Genomic DNA, 22,421 nt, shown 5'->3' with positions numbered 1-22,421 from the left:
GAAATTGAGACACAGATGTAGAGAACAAACGTAGGGACACTAAGGGGTAAAGCGGCAGCAGGTGGGGGTGGGGGTGTGATTGGGAGATTGGGATTGACATGTATACACTGATGTATATTAAATTGATGACTAATAAGAACTTGCTGTATAAAAAAATAAAATATAATTCAAAAAAAAAATCCAAGTGGAGATATGTAGGCAAATGAATATAGATCTCGACAATTTATGACCAAAAGCCACAATGTGTAATCTGTATTTATTATTTAAAATTTTGTACTTCCCTAAGCCTTAAAAAAAAGAAAAAAGATTATGGCATAAGAGACATATAATAAACTGCACATATTTAAAGTATACATTGTGATATGCTTTGACCTAAGTACAAATCCATAACATCATCATTGTATCAAGATAATGAATATATCCACCATCACCAAAAGTCTCCTTGTGCCCCTCTGTCATCCTTCCTTTCACTCTTTACACAACCCTCCATTCCCAGGGAACCACAGGTCTGTTTACTGTTACCATAGATTACTTCATATTTTCTAGAATTATGTACACTATAATAGATATGAATCGCATATATATCTCTATATATTAATGTATATATAATTCTAACATATTTATAAATACATATATAAATGGGGTTATAAAGTATATATTCTTTTTTTGTCTGGATTCTTTTACTTGTCATAATTATTTTGACATTAATACCTATTGTTTTATATAATACTGTATAGCAACTACACTTCAATTAAAAATTAATTTTTTAAAAAAATAATAAAAATACCTATTGTATTGTATGATCAACACTCCATTCCTTTTTATTGCTGAGTAGTATTCTACTATTGGATATAATACAATTTATCCATTCACATGTTGATGGACATTAGGGATGGTTCTGGGTTTTGGCAATTATAAACAATGTTACATAAATATTCATGAACAAGTCTTTATATGGACATATGCTTTCATTTCCCTTGAGTTAATATTTAAGAGTGGAATGGCTAGCTCAACAATGGGTGTATGTATGTTTAACAATCTTAAAACTGCCAAGCTTTTTCAAAGTTGTACCATTTTATATCCCTATATTCCAGTTCCAAGTGTCAACACTTGGTATGATCAGTCTTTTTAATTTTAGACATTCTTATAGGTGTTTAGTGGTATCTTATTATGCTTTTGATTTGCATTTTGTTAAAGATTAATGAAGCTGAGTATACCTTCATGTTCTTATTTTCCCTTTGTACATCATCTTTGGTGAAGTGTCTTCAAATCTTATACCTATTATTTTAATTGGGTTTTCTTATTATTAAATTTTTAAATAAACTTATTTATTTATTTATGGCTGCATTGGGTCTTCGTTGCTTCACGTCAGCTTTCTCTAGTTGCGGCAAGCGGGGGCTACTCTTCATTGCAATGCGCGGGCTTCGCATTGTGGTGGCTTCTCTTGTTGCAGAGCATGGGCTCTAGGCATGCAGGCTTCAGTAGTTGTGGCATGCGGGCTCAGTAGTTGTGGCTCGCAGGCTCTGGAGTGCAGGCTCAGTAGTTGTGGTGCTTGGGCTTAGTTGCTCCACTGCATGTGGGATGTTCCCAGACCAGGGCTCGAACCCATATACCCTGCATTGGCAGGCAGATTCTTTACCACTGTGCCACCAGGGAAGTCCCTTATTATTAAATTCTGAGAATTCTTTTAATAGGCTGGATACAAGATAGCTTTTATATTTAAGGTATATTATCCATTGAGATTCTTTATATAGATAAGAGGTCTTTTTTTTGGCATACTTATATCCAATTGTTCTAGCACTGTTTGTTGAAAAGACTACTTTCTCCACTGTACTGACTTTGTACCTTTGTCAAAATGCCACTGACTCTATATGTGTGGGTCCCTTTCAGGACTCCATATTATTCCATTGCTCTATTTGTCATTCTTTATGCCAATATTACACTGTCTAGATTACCCTAACTTTATGTCTTGAAATAAGGTGGTATTAAGTCCTCCAACTCTGTTTTTACTTTACAAAGCTGTTTTGACTATTTTAGATCCTTTCCATTTTCATACGAATTTTAGAATCACCTTGTCCATTTCTATAAAATGCCTTCTGGAATTCCGAATGAGGTGGTTCAATTTGAGAACTGACATCTTCACAATGTTGAGTCTCCCAATCCATGAACACATCCATAGAACTCAGTCTATTTAGGTTCTCTTTAATTTTTCTCAGCAATGTTTTGTAGTTTTCAATGTATAGGTCTTGCCTATCTTTTGTCAGATTTATCAACATCTCATGTTTTTTCATGTTAATGAAAATAGTAATTTAAAATTTCAATTTGCTATTGTTTGGGGCTAGTATTGTATTTCCATAAATACAACTGAGTTTTGTAATTGATCTTGTATCCTGCAACCTCACTAAACACACTTGCTAGTTCCAACAGTGTCTTTGCAAATTCCATAGATTTTCTATGTAGACATCATGTTGTCTACAGATGAAGATAGTTTTACTTCTTCATTCCCAAACTAGATGCCTCTTATTTCTTTTCCTTACCTTACTGCACTTGCTGGAACCTTCAGTATAATGTTGGGTAAAAGTGGACATCTTTGCCATGTTCTTGACCTTAAGGGGAAGCATTTAGTCTTCTGTCATTAAGTATGATGTGAACTGTAGGCTTTTTGTAGATGTCCTTAATTAGACTGAGGATGGTCCTTTCTACTCCTCGTTTGCTTACACTTTGTACTCAGGAATACCTATTGGATTTGTCAAATACTTTTGTGCACTGACTGAGATAATCATTTCTTAGTCTGTTAATACAGTGACTTACATCGATTGGTTTTCAAATTTTAAACCTATCTTGCATTCCTTGCATATTCAAGCAGGAATAAACCCTACTTAATCACAAGGTATTATCTTTTTAACATATTGGATATAACTTGCCAAAATTTTGTTTACGTTCATGAGGGATACGGGTCTATAGTTTATTTGGTCTTTTTTCTTTTTTCCCCTTGTAATATCTTTTTCAGAGTAATGCTAACTTTATAGACTAGGTTGGAAAGAATTCTCTCCACTTCAATTTTCTGGAAAAGTTTGTGTAGAACTGGTATTATTTTTTTCCCTAAATGTTCAGTAAAATTAACCAGTGAAGGCATCCAGGCCTGAAGTTTTCTTAATGGGAATGTTTTTAACTGTTAGTTCAATTTCTTTAATAGAAAAAGAATTACCTATTCACATTATACATTTCTTCTTTCATGAGCTTTTTTTTTGTCTTTCAACAAATTTATCCAATTTACCGAAGTTGTCAAATGTATTGGCATAAAGCTGTTCATAATGTTCCCTTACTGTTCTCTTAATATATGTAGAATATGTAGTAATGTTACCTCCTTCATTCTTGTTAATGGTAATTTGTGACTTCTCGTTATCCTGACCAGCTCCACTAGAGATTTATCAATTACCAATCTTCTAAAAGAACCAGCTTTGGGTTTCCTTGGTTTTCTCAATTTTTTTTCCTGTTTACTATTTTATTGATCTGCTCAGATCTTTATTATTTCCTTTCTTTTGCTTACTTTGGGTTTCATTTGCTCTCTGTTTCCTAGTTTCTCAAGTTGGGAGCTCAGGTCAGTGATTTGAGACTTTTCTTCTTTTCTAATTTAAGTATTTAGTGCTATAAATTTCCGCCTAAGTAATGCATTAGCTGCACCTCGTAAGTTTTTATATTTTCATTTTATCCACTTTAATAATTTTTAAACTTCTCTTCTGATTTCTTCCTTGATCCATGGAGTTATTTAGAAGCGTGGTATTTAGTTTCCAAATATCTTTTCCAAATAACCTTTTTTATTGATTTCTAATTTAATTCCACTGTGGTCAAAGAACATACTTTGTATGACTTGAATCCTTTTATATTTAATAAGACTCATTCTGTGGCCCAGAATATGTTCTATCTTGGTGAACATTCCAGTGCATTTGAAAATAATGTGTATATATGTTGCCACTGGGAAAAGTGTTCTATAAATATCACTTAGATAAAGTTGATGGATAGGGTTGTTCAAGTCTTCTATATCTTTACTGACTTTCTGTGTACTAGCCTTATCTAGTTTTAAGAGAGGGATATTGAAGTCTCCAAGAAATTACAAATTTCACTATTTTTCCTTGTAGTTCTATCAATTTTTGCTTCATGAATTTTAAAGCTCTGTTATCAGAAGCAATAAATATTTAGAATTATTATGTGTACTTGATAACTATGAAATAATCTTCTTTAACCCAGGTATCTTTAGCCTGAAATCAACTTTGATATTTATATAATCACTCCAACTTGGTATGATTATAGTATTTCATGCTTTTAATCTATTTGTAGCTTTATATTTAAAGTGGGTTTCTTGTAAAAAAAAAAAACAAAACTAATTCAAAAAGATATATGCACCCCAATGTTAATAGCAGCATTATTTACAATAGCCAAGATACAGAAGCAACATAAGTGTTCATCAACAGACGAATGGATAAGGAAGATGATATATATATATATACATACATATATATATACACACATACACACACATGGAATATATATATATATATATACACTACTCAGCCATTAAAAAAATGAAATTTTGCAATTTATGACAATATGGATAGACCTGTAGGGTATTATGTTTAGTGAAATGAGTCAGAGAAAGACAAATACTGTATGTTATCAGTTATATGTCAAATCTAAAAAATAATAATTTTTTATTATTTATAATATTATATTATTATATATATATATTTATAATAATAATAATCTAAAAACAAACAAATGAATATAACAAACCAGAAAGAGACTCACAGATATAGAGAACTAGTGGTTACCAGTGAAAAGAGGGAAGGGGGAGAGACAAGATAAGGGTAGGGGATTAAGAGGTACAAACTACTATGTATAAAATAAGTATGCTACAGGATATAATGTACAGCAAAGGGAATATAGCCAATATTTTATATAACTTTAAATGGAGTATAATCTATAAGAATTTTGAATCATTACTTGTATAATACTATAAATCAGCTATGCCTCAATTTTTTAAAAAGTATATGGGAGGAAAATGAATGAATAAGTTATCTTTTTAAAATAACCTTAAACAAACAAGAAAGTGGGTTTCTTGTAAAGGAACCTCATTAGTGCAGTAGGTAGAGGGTCAGTCTCATCAAGTGGGTTTCTTGTAGGGAGGATATGGTTGGGTCTTACTTTTTTATCCAAAAGACACTCTCTGCCTTTATTTGTGATGTTCAAGCCAGGTAATCAGCAAGTGTTTCTGTATAAGGCCAGAGAGTAAATATCTTAGGCTTCTCAAGCCATAAGGTCTCTGGCAAGTATTCAAAGCGGCCCCTGTAGCATAAAAGCAGCCCTAGACAACATGGAAACAAATGGGCATGCCTGTGTTCCAACTATAAAAACTTCATTTACAAAACCAGGCAGTCAGTTTGACTGTAGTTTGTTGATCCCTGGTTCAGGGGATCATTTGCTTTTAATATAATTTATGTGATTATTAATATGCTTGCTATTTACTTTCTACTTGAACCACATGCTCTTTGTTCCCTTTTTCCTCTTTTTTTCTCAATTCTTTTGGATTGTGTACAGTTTTATGATTCAGTTTTTCTCCTTGTTGGTTTATCACCTCTAACTATTTGCTACACTACTGCTAGCCCTATATAAACATCAAGGAATATTCCCTCTCTTTCTCCGGCCTCAGGTAGTTTCCTCACACATATGTGCTGATCAGTATTCAGCTAAAGACTGGAGGAGGCTCTTCTGCAGATCTCCAGAGTGCTCTCTCTGTGCAGCTTTCTCCTTCCTGGTACTCTGCCCTGAGAACTTGATCCACCTTGGCCTCCTTACATTCCCAGCAATTCAGGGAGACTTCCAGGCTCTGCCTGGCTTCTTCTTTCCCGTACCACAGTCTGGAAGCTATCCAGGCAACTACAGTGCTCAACATGTTAGTTTCCCATCCTTCACAGATCATTTCCATCGTTTCCTAATATCCAACGTCTTCAAAATTGTTTTTTCAAATATTTTGTTCAGTTTTTTTTCTCCATTGTTTCAGGCAGAAGGGGAAATTCAGTCCCTTTTACTCCATCTTGGCCAGAATCAGAAGTCTCCTGATATTTTAAAACATTCTTTGAAAACCAAATTTTAATGGTTATGTAACAATCCAAAGAAAGATGAACCTTAATTTTTCAAAATTATTGCTCTATTGTTGGAAGTTGAAAGTTCCTTCAAATTTTAACCACTACAAACAAAAAACTATAATGAACATCCTTAGAAGGAGCTATGCTTTCAAGCTGATATTTGTAGCCCAAGCAGCTTTCTGCCACTGGCTTTCCATTTCAGCTTGAAAAAAAGCTAAAAAAAGAGGTAAAATTGAATATAAAGGTCATGTATCTAGCACATTATACTCTAAAATAACTCAGTGATCTTTATGTTTTTTTTTAAACACATGCTTCCCACCCACATTCCATCCCCAATTAAAGGGGGGAAAGAATGAATTAATTAATTAATTAAGAAAAGAATTCCATAAAAATTTCCCACTGATCTGAAGGACAAGGAATTTATTCTAAAGAGCATCTGTGGGGACTTCCCTGGTGGCAAAGTGGTTAAGAATCCGCCTGCCAATGAGAAGCCCGTGCACCGCAACGAAGAGTAGCCCCCGCTCACCGCAACTAGACAGAGTTCATGCTCAGCAACAAACACCCGATACAGCCAAAAAAAAAAAAAAAATTTAATAACAAGAAGTTTTTTAAAAAATAAATAAATAAACAATAAAGAACATCTGTGGGAATTCCCTGGCAGTCCAGTGGTTAGGACTCCATGCTTTCACTGCTTAGGGCCCAGGTTCAACCCCTGGTCAGGGAAATGAGATCCCACAAGCCACACAGAGCAGCCTAAATAAATAAATAAATAGCATCTGCATCTGACAAGGTAATGCTTTTTAAATATGCCTATCATTACAATTCTTTTTAATTATTCTTAGCTTCAAACAGTGTCTAAGTTTATACATAGAATAGAACTATAAGCTCACAGATTAAAATTAAAAGATATGTCCATATCTTGGATCTTCATCTTTTTTGAGGGGTAGGGGAGTCATCCTGGATCTTATAAGCTTGTGATAAAGGTGGAAAAGTATACATACAATTTTGTATGTAGTTGTTCAGAGACCCTCTCATGGCCACCAGACTTAAATTCCTTGCTTTAAAATTATACATGAATAATAGCTACATATTTACCACCAGTTCTTTTATTTTGTCTCATATGTTAAAATCTTAAGATTCTCCAAATCCATGAAATTTAAAAGTAACATAAGCATAGCAGAAAAACCCCATACATACTCGCTTTGAAGTTAAGACAGTTCACAATCCATTCAGTTGTGCCATGTAATATTTGTGGGTTTGTACACAAATTACATAACCTCTCTGAGACCCAATCTCCTTATATCTATAAAATAAAGATATTGCCACCTAGTTTTGCCTTCAATAAAAAGTAATGGCTGGGCTTCCCTGGTGGCGCAGTGGTTGAGAGTCCGCCTGCCGATGCAGGGGACGTGGGCTCGTGCCCCGGTCTGGGAAGATCCCACATTCCGCGGAGTGGCTGGGCCCGTGAGCCATGGCCGCTGAGCCTGTGCATCCGGAGCCTGTGCTCCGCAACGGGACACGCCACAACAGTGAGAGGCCCGCGTACCACAAAAAAAAAACAAAAAAAAAACAAAGTAATGGCTATTAGAATAAATTGATAAGTATTAATAAAATTAATACAATCACTACTTTTATGAAGGTACTTCAATGTGTCTATGTTTCTTTTGTATTTTGATGAACAGAAGTATATTAGCTGGGTTTTTTCAACAAAATTATTAAGAAAGATTAATTTTATATATATATATATATATACATATTTATTATTATTATTATTTTTTTTTTTTGCGGTATGCGGGCCTCTCACTGCTGTGGCCTCTCCTGTTGTGGAGCACAGGCTCTGGAGGCGCAGGCTCAGCAGCCATGGTTCACGGGCCCAGCCGCTCCGCGGCATGTGGGATCCTCCCGGACCGGGGCACGAACCCGTGTTCCCTGCATCGGCAGGCAGACTTTCAACCACTGCGCCACCAGGGAAGCCCAATAATATTTTTTTAAAAACTGATTTTTATGGGATGATTTTTCATCCTAAGTCATTCCATAAATAAGAAATTTTACTGTATTTACTGGTTCATATCTGCATTATGTTATTATGTCTCCATTTTATAATTTCTATGTACTCTGAGACTCCTTCAGTTAGTATCTAAGAAGAGGACATTCATAAAATTTACTCACTGGTCACATTTATTAAGAATATGCTCCATACAAGATGTCTATACAGATCCTGTTCTCAATCAGCTTAGAGTCTAAAATACAGGATAAGGATATGTAAATAAGTAATCACTCCAGGAAATAAAAGAAAGGAATAAGTGTCTCAGAAAAGTTACATAGTGTTATGATTCCAAGACAAAGGGATTACTTGTAACTGGAAGGAAATCGGAAAAAACTTTCATGAGCATAGCATTTAATATTCCTTGAAGGATAAGTGGGATTTTAAAAGATAAGCATGGTTTTAAAAGTGATGCACTAGGTTTTCTTGTATATAACTTACATCTCAACAAAACTGATTTAGAAAGAAAGAATGAAAAAAAGAAAAAAGAAAGAATGAATGTACACACTCTCAGCAGAGGCAACACATTTAACAGAGGTACTGGAAGTACCAACAGTAAGACTGAGACTTAAATTGAGAATTGGGACCCATACTCCCTTGAGGAGGGTTCCTTCTAGGCTCCCCTCTCTTTTCATTCTGTATACTGCCTATGTGATATCATTCACCCCATACACTTATGACTCCAATCAGGTCTTTTACTCAAACTTCTATCTCTGAACCCCCATATACAACTACTATACAATGTATGCATCTTATCTGGGTGTACCAGAGGTAACTTACATTAACACATCCAAAATTAAACTTAGCATACTGCCCATAAACCTGTTCCTCCATTGGTTTACTTGTCAGATTCCTAACACCCAGACCACAAAAACTCAGATGTCATTCTAGATTTCTGTCGGTCATACATAATTGGTTGGTCACTAAGCCCCCTATGTTCAATCTATGCTGCCATATCAAGTGAATCTTTTTTTTTTTTTGGCCAGGCCATGCAGTTTGTGGGATCTTAGTTCCCTGACCAGGGATTGAACCTGGGCCCCAGCAGTGAACACGCTGAGTCATAACCACTGGACTGCCAGGGAATTCCCCACAAGTGAAAATCTTAATTGGTCTTCCAACCTCCATCTCATCATTCCCTTGACCTTTGATACTGCCTATAATACTATCCTCTTAAATGCAAATCAAATCAAATCACTTTCTGTCTCAAAATCACCCAGTGGCCCCTTATCATCTAGAGAATTAACTCTGAAATCCTTACACAGGATCAAATGAAGATAGGGAACTTAGTATGACATTTATTTATCTGCAGGACTCCCCGCTAAGAAGCCTTTAGGCATCTCTCAGGCCAGAGCTGCGTATCTCCAGCACTGAACACAATTTACACACAGAAAATATTTCATAAATGGATGTTCAGTAAACGGAGATTCAGTGAGTGGAGAAGTGAGTGAATTTCTCACTACTCCTCCACAGACACTCTACTTTCCAGCCATATTCTTTTTTTTTATACCTTTGTACACTACTTTTCTCAGCCTAAAATGAATGCCCTTTTTAATCTTGTTCATCTCCAGTGTCTTCACCTCTGTGCTCTACTCACACTGTACATATATCTAATACACACCTTATGAAACTGCATTACAATCATCTGCTGCTGCCTCAAGACAAAATTCAAAAATCGCCACCTGTATGCTATCTCTACACCTTAATAATCTATTACAATTACCAATAGTTAGATATTTGTCATTCCTATAAAACAGTGAGTTTCTAGATAGGAAGGACTGTGGCTTATTTATTAACTGTTATGGGCTGAACTGTGTTATTCCCCAAAATTCATATGTTGAGACTATAACCCCCAATATCTCAGAATGTTACTGTATTTGGAGTAGACTTTAAAGAAGTAATCAAGGTAAAAGAAGGTCATAAGAGTAGGCCCTAATCTAATGTGACTTGTGTACTTATAAGGAGAGGAAATTTGGACACACACAAGAGACACCAAGGGTGCGCGGACACAAAGAAAAGACCATGTGAGGACACAGCAAGAAGGCAGCCTCCGAAAACAAAAGAAAGAGGCTTCAGAAGAAACCAAATCTGCCGACACCTTGATTTTGGACTTTTAGCCTCCAGAACTATGGGTAAATCAATTTCTGTTGTTTAAACCACGCAGTCTGTGGTATTTTGTTAAGGAAGCCCTAGCAATTAATACTGCAACGTATAGCATAAGGTCTGTCACATAGTAATTATTCAATATGTATTACTGATTTGAATATCTCCATCTCAAGAGGCAAGGACTGTCACAGTACTCTAAGCACTCAGCTCAGTAACAGCACATGATACTTACAAATACTAATAGAAAATATGAATGAGTTTGACTGAAGCATAGCCCATAGAGGGCTCCAAAAGCTGAATCTGTGAGCTTTATTCCTAAACAACTGGTGCAAAACAGAAGATTTTGAGAATACTACAAGACTAGGGCTGAAATTTCATCAAAATTAGCTAAATGAGGGTATGTATGTGAATGCACTTGAGGGCTAGGGGGGGCATGTGGTACAAGACAAAGAATGGGGAACAGTTAAACATAAAATATATCACATATTTATAAGACAGTAATTAGGATCAAATATCTGATACTAGTCACATTTAGAACCTACAAACTAAAATTCTTCTGGCTAACATATTTAATTTTTGTCCACTTTATCCTCAAGGGAGAATCTGGGTAAACACTTAGGCAACATGTACAGCTTCCAGAATGTTGGCTTTTGTCTTCTATGTACATGCTAGGTTTTTTCCCCAAATGGCCAAGTGTTCTGCAAAACAGAACACTGTAAGCTTTCAAATACTCATGGGAGCTTGTAAAAGTAATACAACATTCATGTAATTTCCACTTGCTACACAACAGACCCTGAGGTTATTTTCCTAATACATAACAAGTTGTTCTGTTGCTAAGAAGAAAAAAAGGGCTCTTGACTGAAGATATGAAAAAATCTGAACAGAGCCGAAATCATGCTTTTGAATTATATGACACTTTTTGCATGTAAAACAGTGAAGAAATGAAGTTACAAGTGTATCATGTCAACTCTAACTGTGAGATAGAGCCATATTCTTTGATTATACACCTGCATTCTGTAGTAAAAGGTTATTATGCACCAGAAATCATTGCTTCTTTCATAAAAGCAATATTATTTCAATGTGGTTATAATTAAGTTACATGGGGCGGGGTGGGGGGAGAATCTGGACTGATCCTTTCTACTGGCTTTTTCTAACCGCTCAAATTCATTTTTCACTATCAGTCCCTAGATTTGTTCCAAAATAGGATTAAATTTTAAATGTGGTCCAGGGAATATACTAATAAGTACAAAGGATCATTCTAAAGCAAATATGTAGGTACCCACTAAGGAAACAATTTATAAAAAATTAAAGCATAATTTAAATAATAATGATAACAAGAATAAATATATGAATGACTAATCTTTACGGAATACTTCTCACATCTCAGGCACTATGCTAAGGGCCTAACATATTCAAGTTGAACCACATGAAAATGGCAATTTCATAAGGTTTAACCTAATACATTTTCTCATCTAATCCTTACAACTACCCAGTGACAAGAGTACTATAATTATCCCCATTTGCAGATAAGGGAACTAAAATTTAGAGGACTTAACTTGATCAAGTTAAAGAACTAGGAAATAAAACTGGGACTGAAGCCCAGGTGTACATCCAAAGCCCAGGCTCTCCTTATCTACTGCACAGTTTCAGTAACCTCTGTGTCTTGAAAAACTAACAGGATGAGAGTATAGGCACTCAAGTACTCTCACACACTGCTCAAGGCCGCTATATAGACACTTGTGCAACTGTACCTTCACCAAGAACGCAGCAAGGGAATCAAAGGAGACTGACATCCAGCCCATTCTTTACTAGCCAAACTGTGGCCCTGTTGCTGATGCCATCTACACTGAAAAGGAGATTCTCTCAGTCCCACAAAACTGCTATATTGGTTAACAAGTGACCCTGATGCTGCTAGAAGATTTTTTAAATTGTGAGAAAATTTTAACAACACAGTTTAAAAGCCTTAAGAGAGATTATTATACAATCTTTGATCCAGAAATTTCACTTTAAGGAGTTTATCTTCAGGAAATAATTAAGGATATACATAAAATTTATGCCATATTCGTCAGTGTTATAGTAGAGAAAAAAGCTAAAAAATCTAGTATGTCCAACAATAGGGTAGTAGCTACTATAATACATCCATATGATAAAAATTATGTGGTAAAAATACATTAACTCATAACCTTTTCACAAAATATTACATGAATGAAAATGTTTACAAGAGTTATATTTTCATTTTAGTAAAAATATTATTCATACATGTATTTCATATATAATATCTGTGCATGTGTGTGTGGCAGAGAGAGAGGGAGGGAGGGAGAGAGGGAAAGAAAAAGAGAGAAAACACTAGGTAACAGGATTATAGTTTGCTTTAATTTTCTTTGTTTTTATCCTCATAAATTTTTCTATATGATATACAGTGAAAAGTAAAAAAAAAAAAACAAAAACAAAAAACCTAAACAACAACAAGATATAAATGTCCTGACGCAAAGCTTAAAAACTGTTAGATACCAAGAGTAGCTATATAAAAGTTCATTCTGCCTCTTCACTTGGAATTAAAGTATGCAATTTACTGTGGTCTAAACTAAGACAAGAAATACTTAACTTCATGTAGAAATGAGAAATCCAAGTCATTCTAACAGGTGGCCTGAGTTAAGAACCACTGCCTATAAATACAGACATAAAGCAGAAACTGAATTCTGAATATCTTTAGATAACTGAAAGTTTGCATTAATTTTTTAAAAATAAAAAGCATCTTGGGCTTCCCTGGTGGCGCAGTGGTTGAGAGTCTGCCTGCTGATGCAGGGGACGTGGTTCGTGTCCCGGTCCGGGAAGATCCCACATGCCACGGAGCGGCTAGGCCCGTGAGCCACTGCCACTGAGCCTGCGCGTCCAGAGCCTGTGCTCCGCAACGGGAGAGGCCGCAACAGTGAGAGGCCCGCGTACCGAAGAGAAAAAAAAAAAAAGCATCTTACTTGTATATCATCTGTTGAAGAAACAGAATTCTCAACAGAGTGAGAAATAGAGTAATGACCCCTGCCAGCTGGGAAAGGGCCTGGCACTATCAGCCAGGCCTTGGGGTATCATATGAAATATAAAAACAATTTTAGGGACTTCCCTGGTGGTCCAGGGGTTAAGAATCTGCCTTCCAATGCAGGGACGCAGGTTCCATCCCTGGTCGGGGTACTGAGATCTCACATGCCTTAGGGCATCTAATCCCACGTGCCGCAACTACTGAGCCCGCATACTCTGAAGCCCATGTGCCACAACTAGAGAGAAGCCCGCACAAGGCAACGAAGATCCTGTGTGCTGCAATTAAGACGCGACACAGCAAAATAAATAATTTTAAAAAATGAAAAATAAAAAAAAAACATAAACAATTTTACAGAACACCACTCTGTGACCATGATGGATCAAGATAAAAACAAGACCACTCCATAATCATGTCTGAACACAGACAAAAGTCCTAACCACAAAAATAACCAAATATAATCCTATCCTGGGTAAGATGAATGACTGCCGCTTCTTTACCAATCACAACTTTAGCCTTGCTCCATTCTTCTTGCCTTCCAGGTTCTTAAAATACCTAGTGCCCAAATTATTCCCACTTTCTAAGAGCATCTAATCCACTGCAAAGCCCTACTTCCTTAAACCCTCCCCAAAATCACTTAATGCTAGCTCAAATCCTATATGGCTCCCCATGATACACATTCTCCTTTATTACAGTGTATCAATAAATTCATCTTGTTTAACTACAGATTATTCCTGGAGGTCTCCCCTGGAGGGCATTAACAGAGTTGGGACTACAGATTTGAGTACAGGGTGGGATTAAGAGTAAAATAATAAAATTATATAAAAATACATGCAGTCTATAGAACAGATAACATCTATCTACCTAAAGGGTGTCTTTTGATAAGTTAACTTATCCACAATAAGTTTCCACAAATTTGAAATTACCAGTGTTTATCAGCACTGGTAATGTTGACTAAATAAATAAATCTTAAATCCTCAACTATTCAGTTTTCCATTTTACCTGAAAAAAATAAGAATCTAAGTATAAAAAGTGAAAGGTAAATCAAGAAACTAAACCCTGAACACAATATTAGAATAATAAAATCCTCTAATCTAAATATATTATCTAATAATAAATGAATTAGCAAATATTATATATAGGATGGATAAACAACAAGGTCCTACTGTATAGCACAGGGAACTACACTCAACATCTTGTGATAAACCATAATGGAAAAGAATATGAAAAAGAATATATATATATGTATAACTGAGTCATTTTGCTGTACAGCAGAAATTAAACACAACATTGTAAATCAACTATACATCAATAAAATCTTTTAAAAAAGAATAAAATCCTCTAATTTAAATATATTTAGTAATTTAACAAATGAATTTAATAATTAAATATTTAAGTATATTATTAGTTCCTCATCAAGAAGTTGCTAAATACAGTAATATGTCATTAAGATTAATTTATCTATCTGAAATATAGGCAAGCTTTATTTAAATTTTAAACTATCTTCTCATTGATCACCAAAGTCAACCTTGCCCAGTGCATCCTTACCTCCTGGGTCCTTATCTGGATTGTACTCTAAAGCATTGCTACAGATGAGGTCAATATCTTTCAGGAAATCCTTAGCAGTCAGGTAATTATGCTTATCAATTTTAGTGATTACTGTTGATAAATCCATTGGTTCCTTGATTACTTCAAGATAATCTGAAACCTAAAACAGGATATTTTAATGAAAATTACTTCTGATATTTCATATAATCTACTCATAAAAACATAAAACAAAACCATACAGTTATTTTAAAATTAAATCTAGATATCTAGGAAATAACTACAGATAAGGATAAAATTATAGAGCAATTTATGCCACTAAAGATACTATGTCATACTTTCCATGAAAAGCTTCAGTTTCAAGTCACATCTAAATCAACTCTGAAAAGTTTCTCATCTTGAAATATGAAACAAACTGTCAGCCTTTTTTTTTTTTTAATCCTTTGGATACACCTGAGAAGAAAATGTATTGGTAAAAATACCCAATAAGCATCAATAAATGTTACCTCAAGAAAAGAATTTTTTAAGGAAAATAAAAAGAAACACAGATTTTTTTTCTTATTATTAGAGATGTTCTCGGGTAAATCTCTTTAAAATCTCTAAACAAAAAAATTATCGGTCTGTCTTTTTCAGTTTTCCAGGATGAATCGTTTCATGGAAAGAGTTTTCTGCTCCTTTGGATTCATTACAAACATTCTGAGTCAACTGTATAACAAAAGTAAGTATTGCTTTCATGACTAGAAAAAATTTACTGGCCTTGTCCCTAAATATAAACAAATCTACAAGCAAAAAATACATTTTGCTCAGTGTGATTTTCTGGGAGATAACCCAAAATAGAGATATTGGTCATGACTGCCCAATAAATTGTATGTTTTGTATCATTTGACCAATAAGAAAGCTCTTCCAACCTATATATCCACAGGTGTACCTTGTTTTATTTGCACTTGCCTTTACTGCGCTTTGCAGATATTGCATTTTTTTAGAAATTGAAGGTTTGTGGCAACCCTGTGTTGTCAGATAATGGTTAGCATTTTTTAGCAATAAAGTATTTTTTAATTAAGGTATGTACATTTTTTGTAGACATAATACCATTGCATACTTAAAGAAGACTACAGTATAGTGTCCACATAACTTTTATATATACTGGGAAACCAAAGAATTCATGTGACTCACTTTATTGCAATATTCACTTTACTGCAGTGGTCTAGAACTGAACCCACAATATCTCCAAGATGTGTATGACTGTATTGTCTTCCTTAATGCAAATCTCAAATCAAGTAATCAGGTCTGACATAAACACAGTCTTAGAAATGTCTAATTAGTCCGGGACCAAATTCTGGGAATAGGGTAATTTCTGTTCTATGAAACTAAAGGCTAGTTTTCTCCATTGCAGATGGCACTGATGCTTTTTGGGGATTTTTTTTTTTTTGGCCTCGGCATGTGGGATCTTGCCCAGCCAGGGATCAAACTCATGCCCCCTGCATTGGGAGCATGGAGCCTTAACCACTGGACCACCAGTGCAGTCCACTGATGCCTTTTTAAAAATTTACATACTGAATATATATTCATATGAATAAATACACATATATGCATATACAAAAACATATGCATATATATATACATACATATTATTTATATGTTTTTAAATTTTTAGGTAGATGTGTGTGCATGTTTTAATTTATTTTTCATTCTCTAGGAGCTAAAAAGCCAACCAATCTCCTTATAGGGGAGACAGTGGAGCTATACTCAACAAGGAACAGTTCAGAAGGTATTAGTTGGATCCTTGGCTCTGACAATTGACATGTATTGTGTACACGTGGAAAACATTTTATAAACTTTTGCACTATAAAAATTTATATTACTAAAGACCATAAAATTTTAGCACCTATGCTTATTTAAATTCAACACTTATTTTCTAAACTTTTGTTTCCTCTGCAATTTGCTTTGGAATTTGATAAAGTTTTTAGACATTTCAAATTCATTACTTTAATACAAGTTTTTGTGTTTTAGGTTATCAAAATGTTATCTTAGTTTCCCCTCTCTATCTGTCCCAGAGACCCCTAAGTTTTCAGCCTTAAAAGTAAACAAAGAAGCAGTAGCAAAATGAATCTGAAAAAGAAAAAAAGGAAAAAGAGAAAACATCACCCTAAAATTAAAGTTTTAACTGACCAACATCTTCTATCCCCTCCCACTGCCTTACCATCATTTATAAAACTTTCAGTCTATCACAGATGGCATTTGAAATCTGACAATCTCTTCTGGTTAGACAGAAAAAGTTTTCCTGGACAAAGGCAAAACTGGTTCACTCCCAGCATAGGAGGCTGACTTGGGGGCAAGTCCTTATCAATTAAGTGTCAGAGTTCTCATACCCAATTTGAAATAAAAATTTGTAACAATCTTTAAAGTGGGCTGATGGTTTTAAGACTTTCTGAAAATACCACGAGGGAAAAAATATGCTTCACGAATATAAAATATGTATTAATTGCAAGAGCAAATAGGCAAGTCCTGTTATTCCAGTAGAAAAAGATTGACAGCTGTGATATAAAGAATGTGGACTTCGAATTTTAAGAAACATTGAGTGCTGGCTGCGTCACTTGCCAATAAGCCTCAGTTTCTTCAACTGCAACATAATAATGACCTTGTGGGGCTGCTGAAAGGATCAAATGGCTAAAACTGTGTATTGTGGATAAACATACAAATAAAATTAAACACAGTCCCTTTATTCCCAAAAAGGGGAGGTGGGGGGAATAGATATTTTCAGGTTTTCCAAGGGGAAAAAACATAATGCTAGCTCACAGGCATAGATGAGGTAATGATTCCAAAGGAATCTGCTCTGATCCAAGAGTACAGATTTCACAACGAGGACACAACATTAAACTCTGCATCACTTCATAATTCAAATGTAAAAAAAGATGAAGAAAAAAATTAAAACTAAAAACACCAAAGCTGTTCAAACATGGAGTCTGAACTATAAGAAGAATGCCAGTAAAGACTGCATTATGTGCATCCACACACTATATTATCCCAGGATAAAACAAAACAAAATAAAATTTATTCTACAGTATTATAGTAGATTCCAAATGGAAAATTTCTTTTCTCATCATCACAAACCATGCTCCCACAAGGACACAAAACAATACACATAGGAAGTGAGAAATTTTCCACTCGGAGCAGAGAAAATTCTTGGAGAGAAAAATAACAGGCTGTGCTTATAACCTCATACAGCATCTTAGTCACAGACATTTCCAAAATATGAAAGACAGATTTCAGGTTTCTTAGCTACCTCTTTCAGTAAGGTATACACAATTTGGGAAATGCCAATTTTAATTGTTATTGATTGGTTAATACCAATATTCTTTTGGAGAGCAGGATTTATCCTGGAATAAAAATAGTCTAGTATGGACATTTCACTAAAGTAACTTTTAATCCTCTTCTTAAATGAAGAGTAGGAGATCACAAAGATCAATACTAATCAAGAGGACATATACAAATTGTCATTAATTTCATCCAAAAGTCACCAGATGTTTGCTGATGACATTGGTAGTTATCACATGGATTAAAATTTTACAGGCTAGGGGTAATATTCATCCATGCCTTTGTTTTTTTCCTTCCAAAAAAAGATGTCAACATTTTTTTCTTTTAGCCAGTTCAACTTCACTGTTTGCACACTACTGAAACAAGACCTCTTCAATATCCACCGGTTTGCTGAAGATGTTAAAGCGTTTATCTGTGGCCAGCCTCTTGGTTACATCCCTGAGAAACAACCGCAACTCTCTTAAAGTATTTTCCTCCTGGTCCTCCATCCGAATTTTTTCTGATTCTGATAATTGACGAGGTGGAGAAGGTAGTGCAAGTGGAAGAACTTCCATAGCACAAAGACCTAAAGAAAGTATAAGAAAATGTTAAGATTCCAACATGGCAGGGTCAGGACCTCAATTACTTTTCTGACACTCTCTCAAAATGTTTTTTTAAGAAAAGGAGAATTCCAAATACATGTGAACCATGTGAATTCAGCAGGTAAAAATTTGAATGGAAACCAGAAGTACATTAGGGAATAGCTTTACTTTTATAAAATAACTTACAACAGGATGTCTTTAAAGCACAAATGATATGATTTTAAATAATTTGATTCTGAGATATTATTTACACACAACTTTAAGAAAAAGATTTCAAATCAACATAAATATCTTCAGGTGAAGTACTTGTATACTGATTTGCTGAAGTCAACCTTATTTAAAGACTGTTTCTCAAAATGAGGTTGCCTTATATGCATGAAATTTAAACGGGCAAAGAATAATTCTTTGATCTTTCCCATTCCCAAAGACTTCTAATTTTAGACAAGTCTCCTACCCTCATTTTCTTACTACAACACAGTTGGGATAGTAAATGGCACCAGCAGGGAGTGGAAAAAAAAAAAAGTAGTAACTAAAAAAAGAATCCCAAAGACATGAAGAAGATGGAAAACCCAGGCTTAAGTGTGATATATGAAATCTATGGTATTCACTATCTACTGTAAAACAAACAAAACATCTTCTTAGAAGGTAAAGTATTAACTTGCCTAACCATGGTGCTAATTCCTTAAAAGATTTTCCTGATATCACACTGAAGCTCAGGATTAAAATCCTAAGTATTCTCACCAATTTCTAAATAGCCCCTAAGATGAAAAATGAAAGTCAACAGGAGCAACTCAAAAAGAAAAAGAATTATGTTCAGCCTTAACATAGAAAATTCAGATCTACGGGACTAAAATATGACTAGGAACATGCAAGATACTTTATTAAAATGAATCATTTTAATAATGAAATATTTTAAATGCTGTTATTTAGATTAACAGAAGGCAACAACCAATAATCAGAAGGTATAACTTCCATGTTGAATATTCCAAAGTTTCTGTGGGGAAAACCCCACAGCTGTAGTCATTTGATAGATGTTCATCTTAAAAGCACTGAGAAAATGTGAAAAGGAGCCACTAAAGGACAATAAAATTATTAAAGTATTGGATAATATAGGCACTGAAAAACAAAGTATTGGATAATATAACCACTGGAAAACAAAGAAGTATGAAAAAGCAAGGAGTTGGCAGGGATGGGAAATGTATTTAATATCCTATAAGAACAGCTACGAGAAACATAAAAAGCAGAACAAAAAGAAAGAGGCTTAAATTTTTTTTTAACAAACAGGAGTGCTATTTTCTAGAAGAGGATGAAAGATTAAGCAAGGGGATCTTATCTTTTTGCACCTTTAGTATTAGGAAAAGAAACTCTCTTTTGAATGACTTAGCATGCAGTCCTTACTTAAGTCAGGGGACTGAAAATCTAATTTTGAGGCCCCTCTTAATGCTATTAGGCCCAAATCCAAGAAAACTCTAATGCTTAAAGAAAGCCATGATAGATTTCCATGTGCCTAGCATAATATATCTAACATAATAGGTGCTCAATAAATATTTGAAAAATCAATCAATAAATAAGATAAACCAGAAAAGGCAAATGTTCTAACCAGTTCTTGGCCCAACAAAACTACCCTGGCCCAGAAAGCAATAAGCACAACACCTGCTGTTCACAACCTGATAGTTCGAGTCCTTAGTACTTAAAGTGACTAAAACACAGCAGAACCAAAGACTTTCTATGACTTTTTGAGCCTCAGAATGTGAAATCTACCAGAGCATCTGGACTGAAGTGATAAGGAGACTACATAAACAGTCACTCATTAGTAAAGGTTTAACAATGAGGCTGTACTTCCCAATCTCCTCAAGTCAGGTAAACACAATGGCCACTTCCACATGTGTTCATCTAAAGTTAAACAAAACCTGAAAAACTGTCTTCATTTCCACAAAGAAGTGGGTTTTTTAAAAAGATGACTCCAAGATAGGGTATCTCTTAACTCCAACCCACCCATTTTCCTAAAGGCTTTAGGAACTTTACCAGTGTGTTTCCTTCGTGGTGGAGCCATTGAGGCCTGATTGAGAATCAGTTCTTGGAAAAACTTTCTTCTGTCCTCTTCAATAGGCCTTTGAATATACAAGACCTCTTCGTACTGTATTCTAAAGATACATTTAACCTACACACATACACACACACACAAAGACATTAAATATTTAGAGAATTAAAAGCTTACATATTATACCAAATTATAATTTCTTCAACTTCGGTACCATTTTCAATGTTCATTGAACATTCATGCGTGGTTAAGGTTAACCTAGTCTTAGCCTATGCTGTTGAGAGGTTCAACCTCATGGAATAAACAAGAATGAAAGAATGATCCAGTTGCTCAAGTCATTAATAAATTATACTATAATATAAAAAAGGATAGCTGATTGTAATAGTCAGATGGCAACAATCTCAAAGAGCTGTTGCATAAGAGCTGAAAAGTAATTATCTACAACCTATTTACAATAGAGAGCTGGGAGGATGCTAACAACATTGCCTTATCTTAAGCGGTTTCTGTGTGCTTCCTATCCACTAACTTCCCTTCCTGGGCTCTTTCCCTACTAAGTCTATTCCTCTGTATCCTCTGGAATCCTGATTTCATTGCAGAAAAACTATACCTTCGATCTCACCAAAGAATGCTCCACAATGACACCACCTTCCATGCAAAACTCCCAAGCAAAATTAAGCCAGTCACGCTCATATCCCTCAACTCCTTCCAGTTAGTAATTGCCACCTCTCCTTTGTTCACCTGCTCTATAAAGACTCTGACCCCAGATGTCCCCCTTGCAAGATATGCTGTTTAAATCCTCTTTACATCATCCACATTTGTTGATACACTTTATTTAATTCATATGTTTTCCTAGAAGGTCTGTTTCCTACTTCAAGATACTGAACTCCCTGAGAACAGAACTCATCTGTTTTCCTATACCTACCACCATGCCTGGTACCTAGCAATGCTTAATAAGCATATACTGAATGAATAAAGCTTGTCATTTTGTTACCCAGACCACATCAAATTGGAAACTGCAAATAAAAAAGGGAAAAGGTCACTAATATGGAAATAAGTACCAACCATGACAGTGTGGAAATACTGGATTAAAATTTAAAACATCAGATTCTAGCCCAAATATAGGTACATATTTCTGGTAAACTTTGGACAGTCCATTCAATTTTTTACGTCTAGCCACTTACTGAATTGCAGACTGTGAAATGAAGAATTACTTAAATATTATTTTAATCTTTGTAACAATGAGGTAGGTACATAGGGAGTCCCTCATTTTACAGATGAAAAAACCTAGGATTGGAAAGGTTTAAGTAACTGGCTTGAGGTCACAAAGTGAATAAATAGAGAAGACTAGATTATATAAGCTCTAAAGGTCTTTTCTAACTCTAAAACCCTAAGACAGAGAAGAGACAATGAAAAGTAGCCATCAGAATTCAATATTTAGATGGGAAATTATTTACGTCAACCCAAAGCCAAATCCTTAAAGAGTTTACATAAAATTTCACCTTGTGACCTTCCGATATTTTCTTTGAAGACTACCTTTATGTAAAAACCCCTCCAATTCTTCGATCTATACTTTGCTGGCCTTCCCTTGAAAGTTCTGGCAAGCAAATTTACCACTGAA

General features: G+C 34.9%; 1 protein-coding gene across 1 annotated transcript in view; it reads right to left on the bottom strand.

Annotated features, from left to right (window-relative positions):
- The window catches only part of ATAD2B (ATPase family AAA domain containing 2B), a 153,328-nt gene that overhangs the window by 23,878 nt on the left and 107,029 nt on the right, over positions 1-22,421 (bottom strand). The window contains exons 20-22 of the mRNA XM_029231486.1: positions 20,788-20,923; positions 18,550-18,746; positions 14,870-15,029 (exon numbers count right to left, since the gene is read on the bottom strand). Of these exons, the coding sequence (XP_029087319.1) occupies positions 14,870-15,029; positions 18,550-18,746; positions 20,788-20,923 (493 nt within the window). The remainder of the gene's footprint in view (positions 1-14,869; positions 15,030-18,549; positions 18,747-20,787; positions 20,924-22,421) is intronic.

The sequence above is a fragment of the Monodon monoceros genome, unplaced genomic scaffold (genome assembly GCF_005190385.1).
Source record: "Monodon monoceros isolate NGI ecotype Baffin Bay Population unplaced genomic scaffold, NGI_Narwhal_1 Super_Scaffold_19, whole genome shotgun sequence".
Lineage (NCBI taxonomy): Eukaryota > Metazoa > Chordata > Mammalia > Artiodactyla > Monodontidae > Monodon > Monodon monoceros.
Note: the sequence above shows the minus strand (reverse complement) of the source record. Positions and strands in the feature narration are given on the sequence as shown.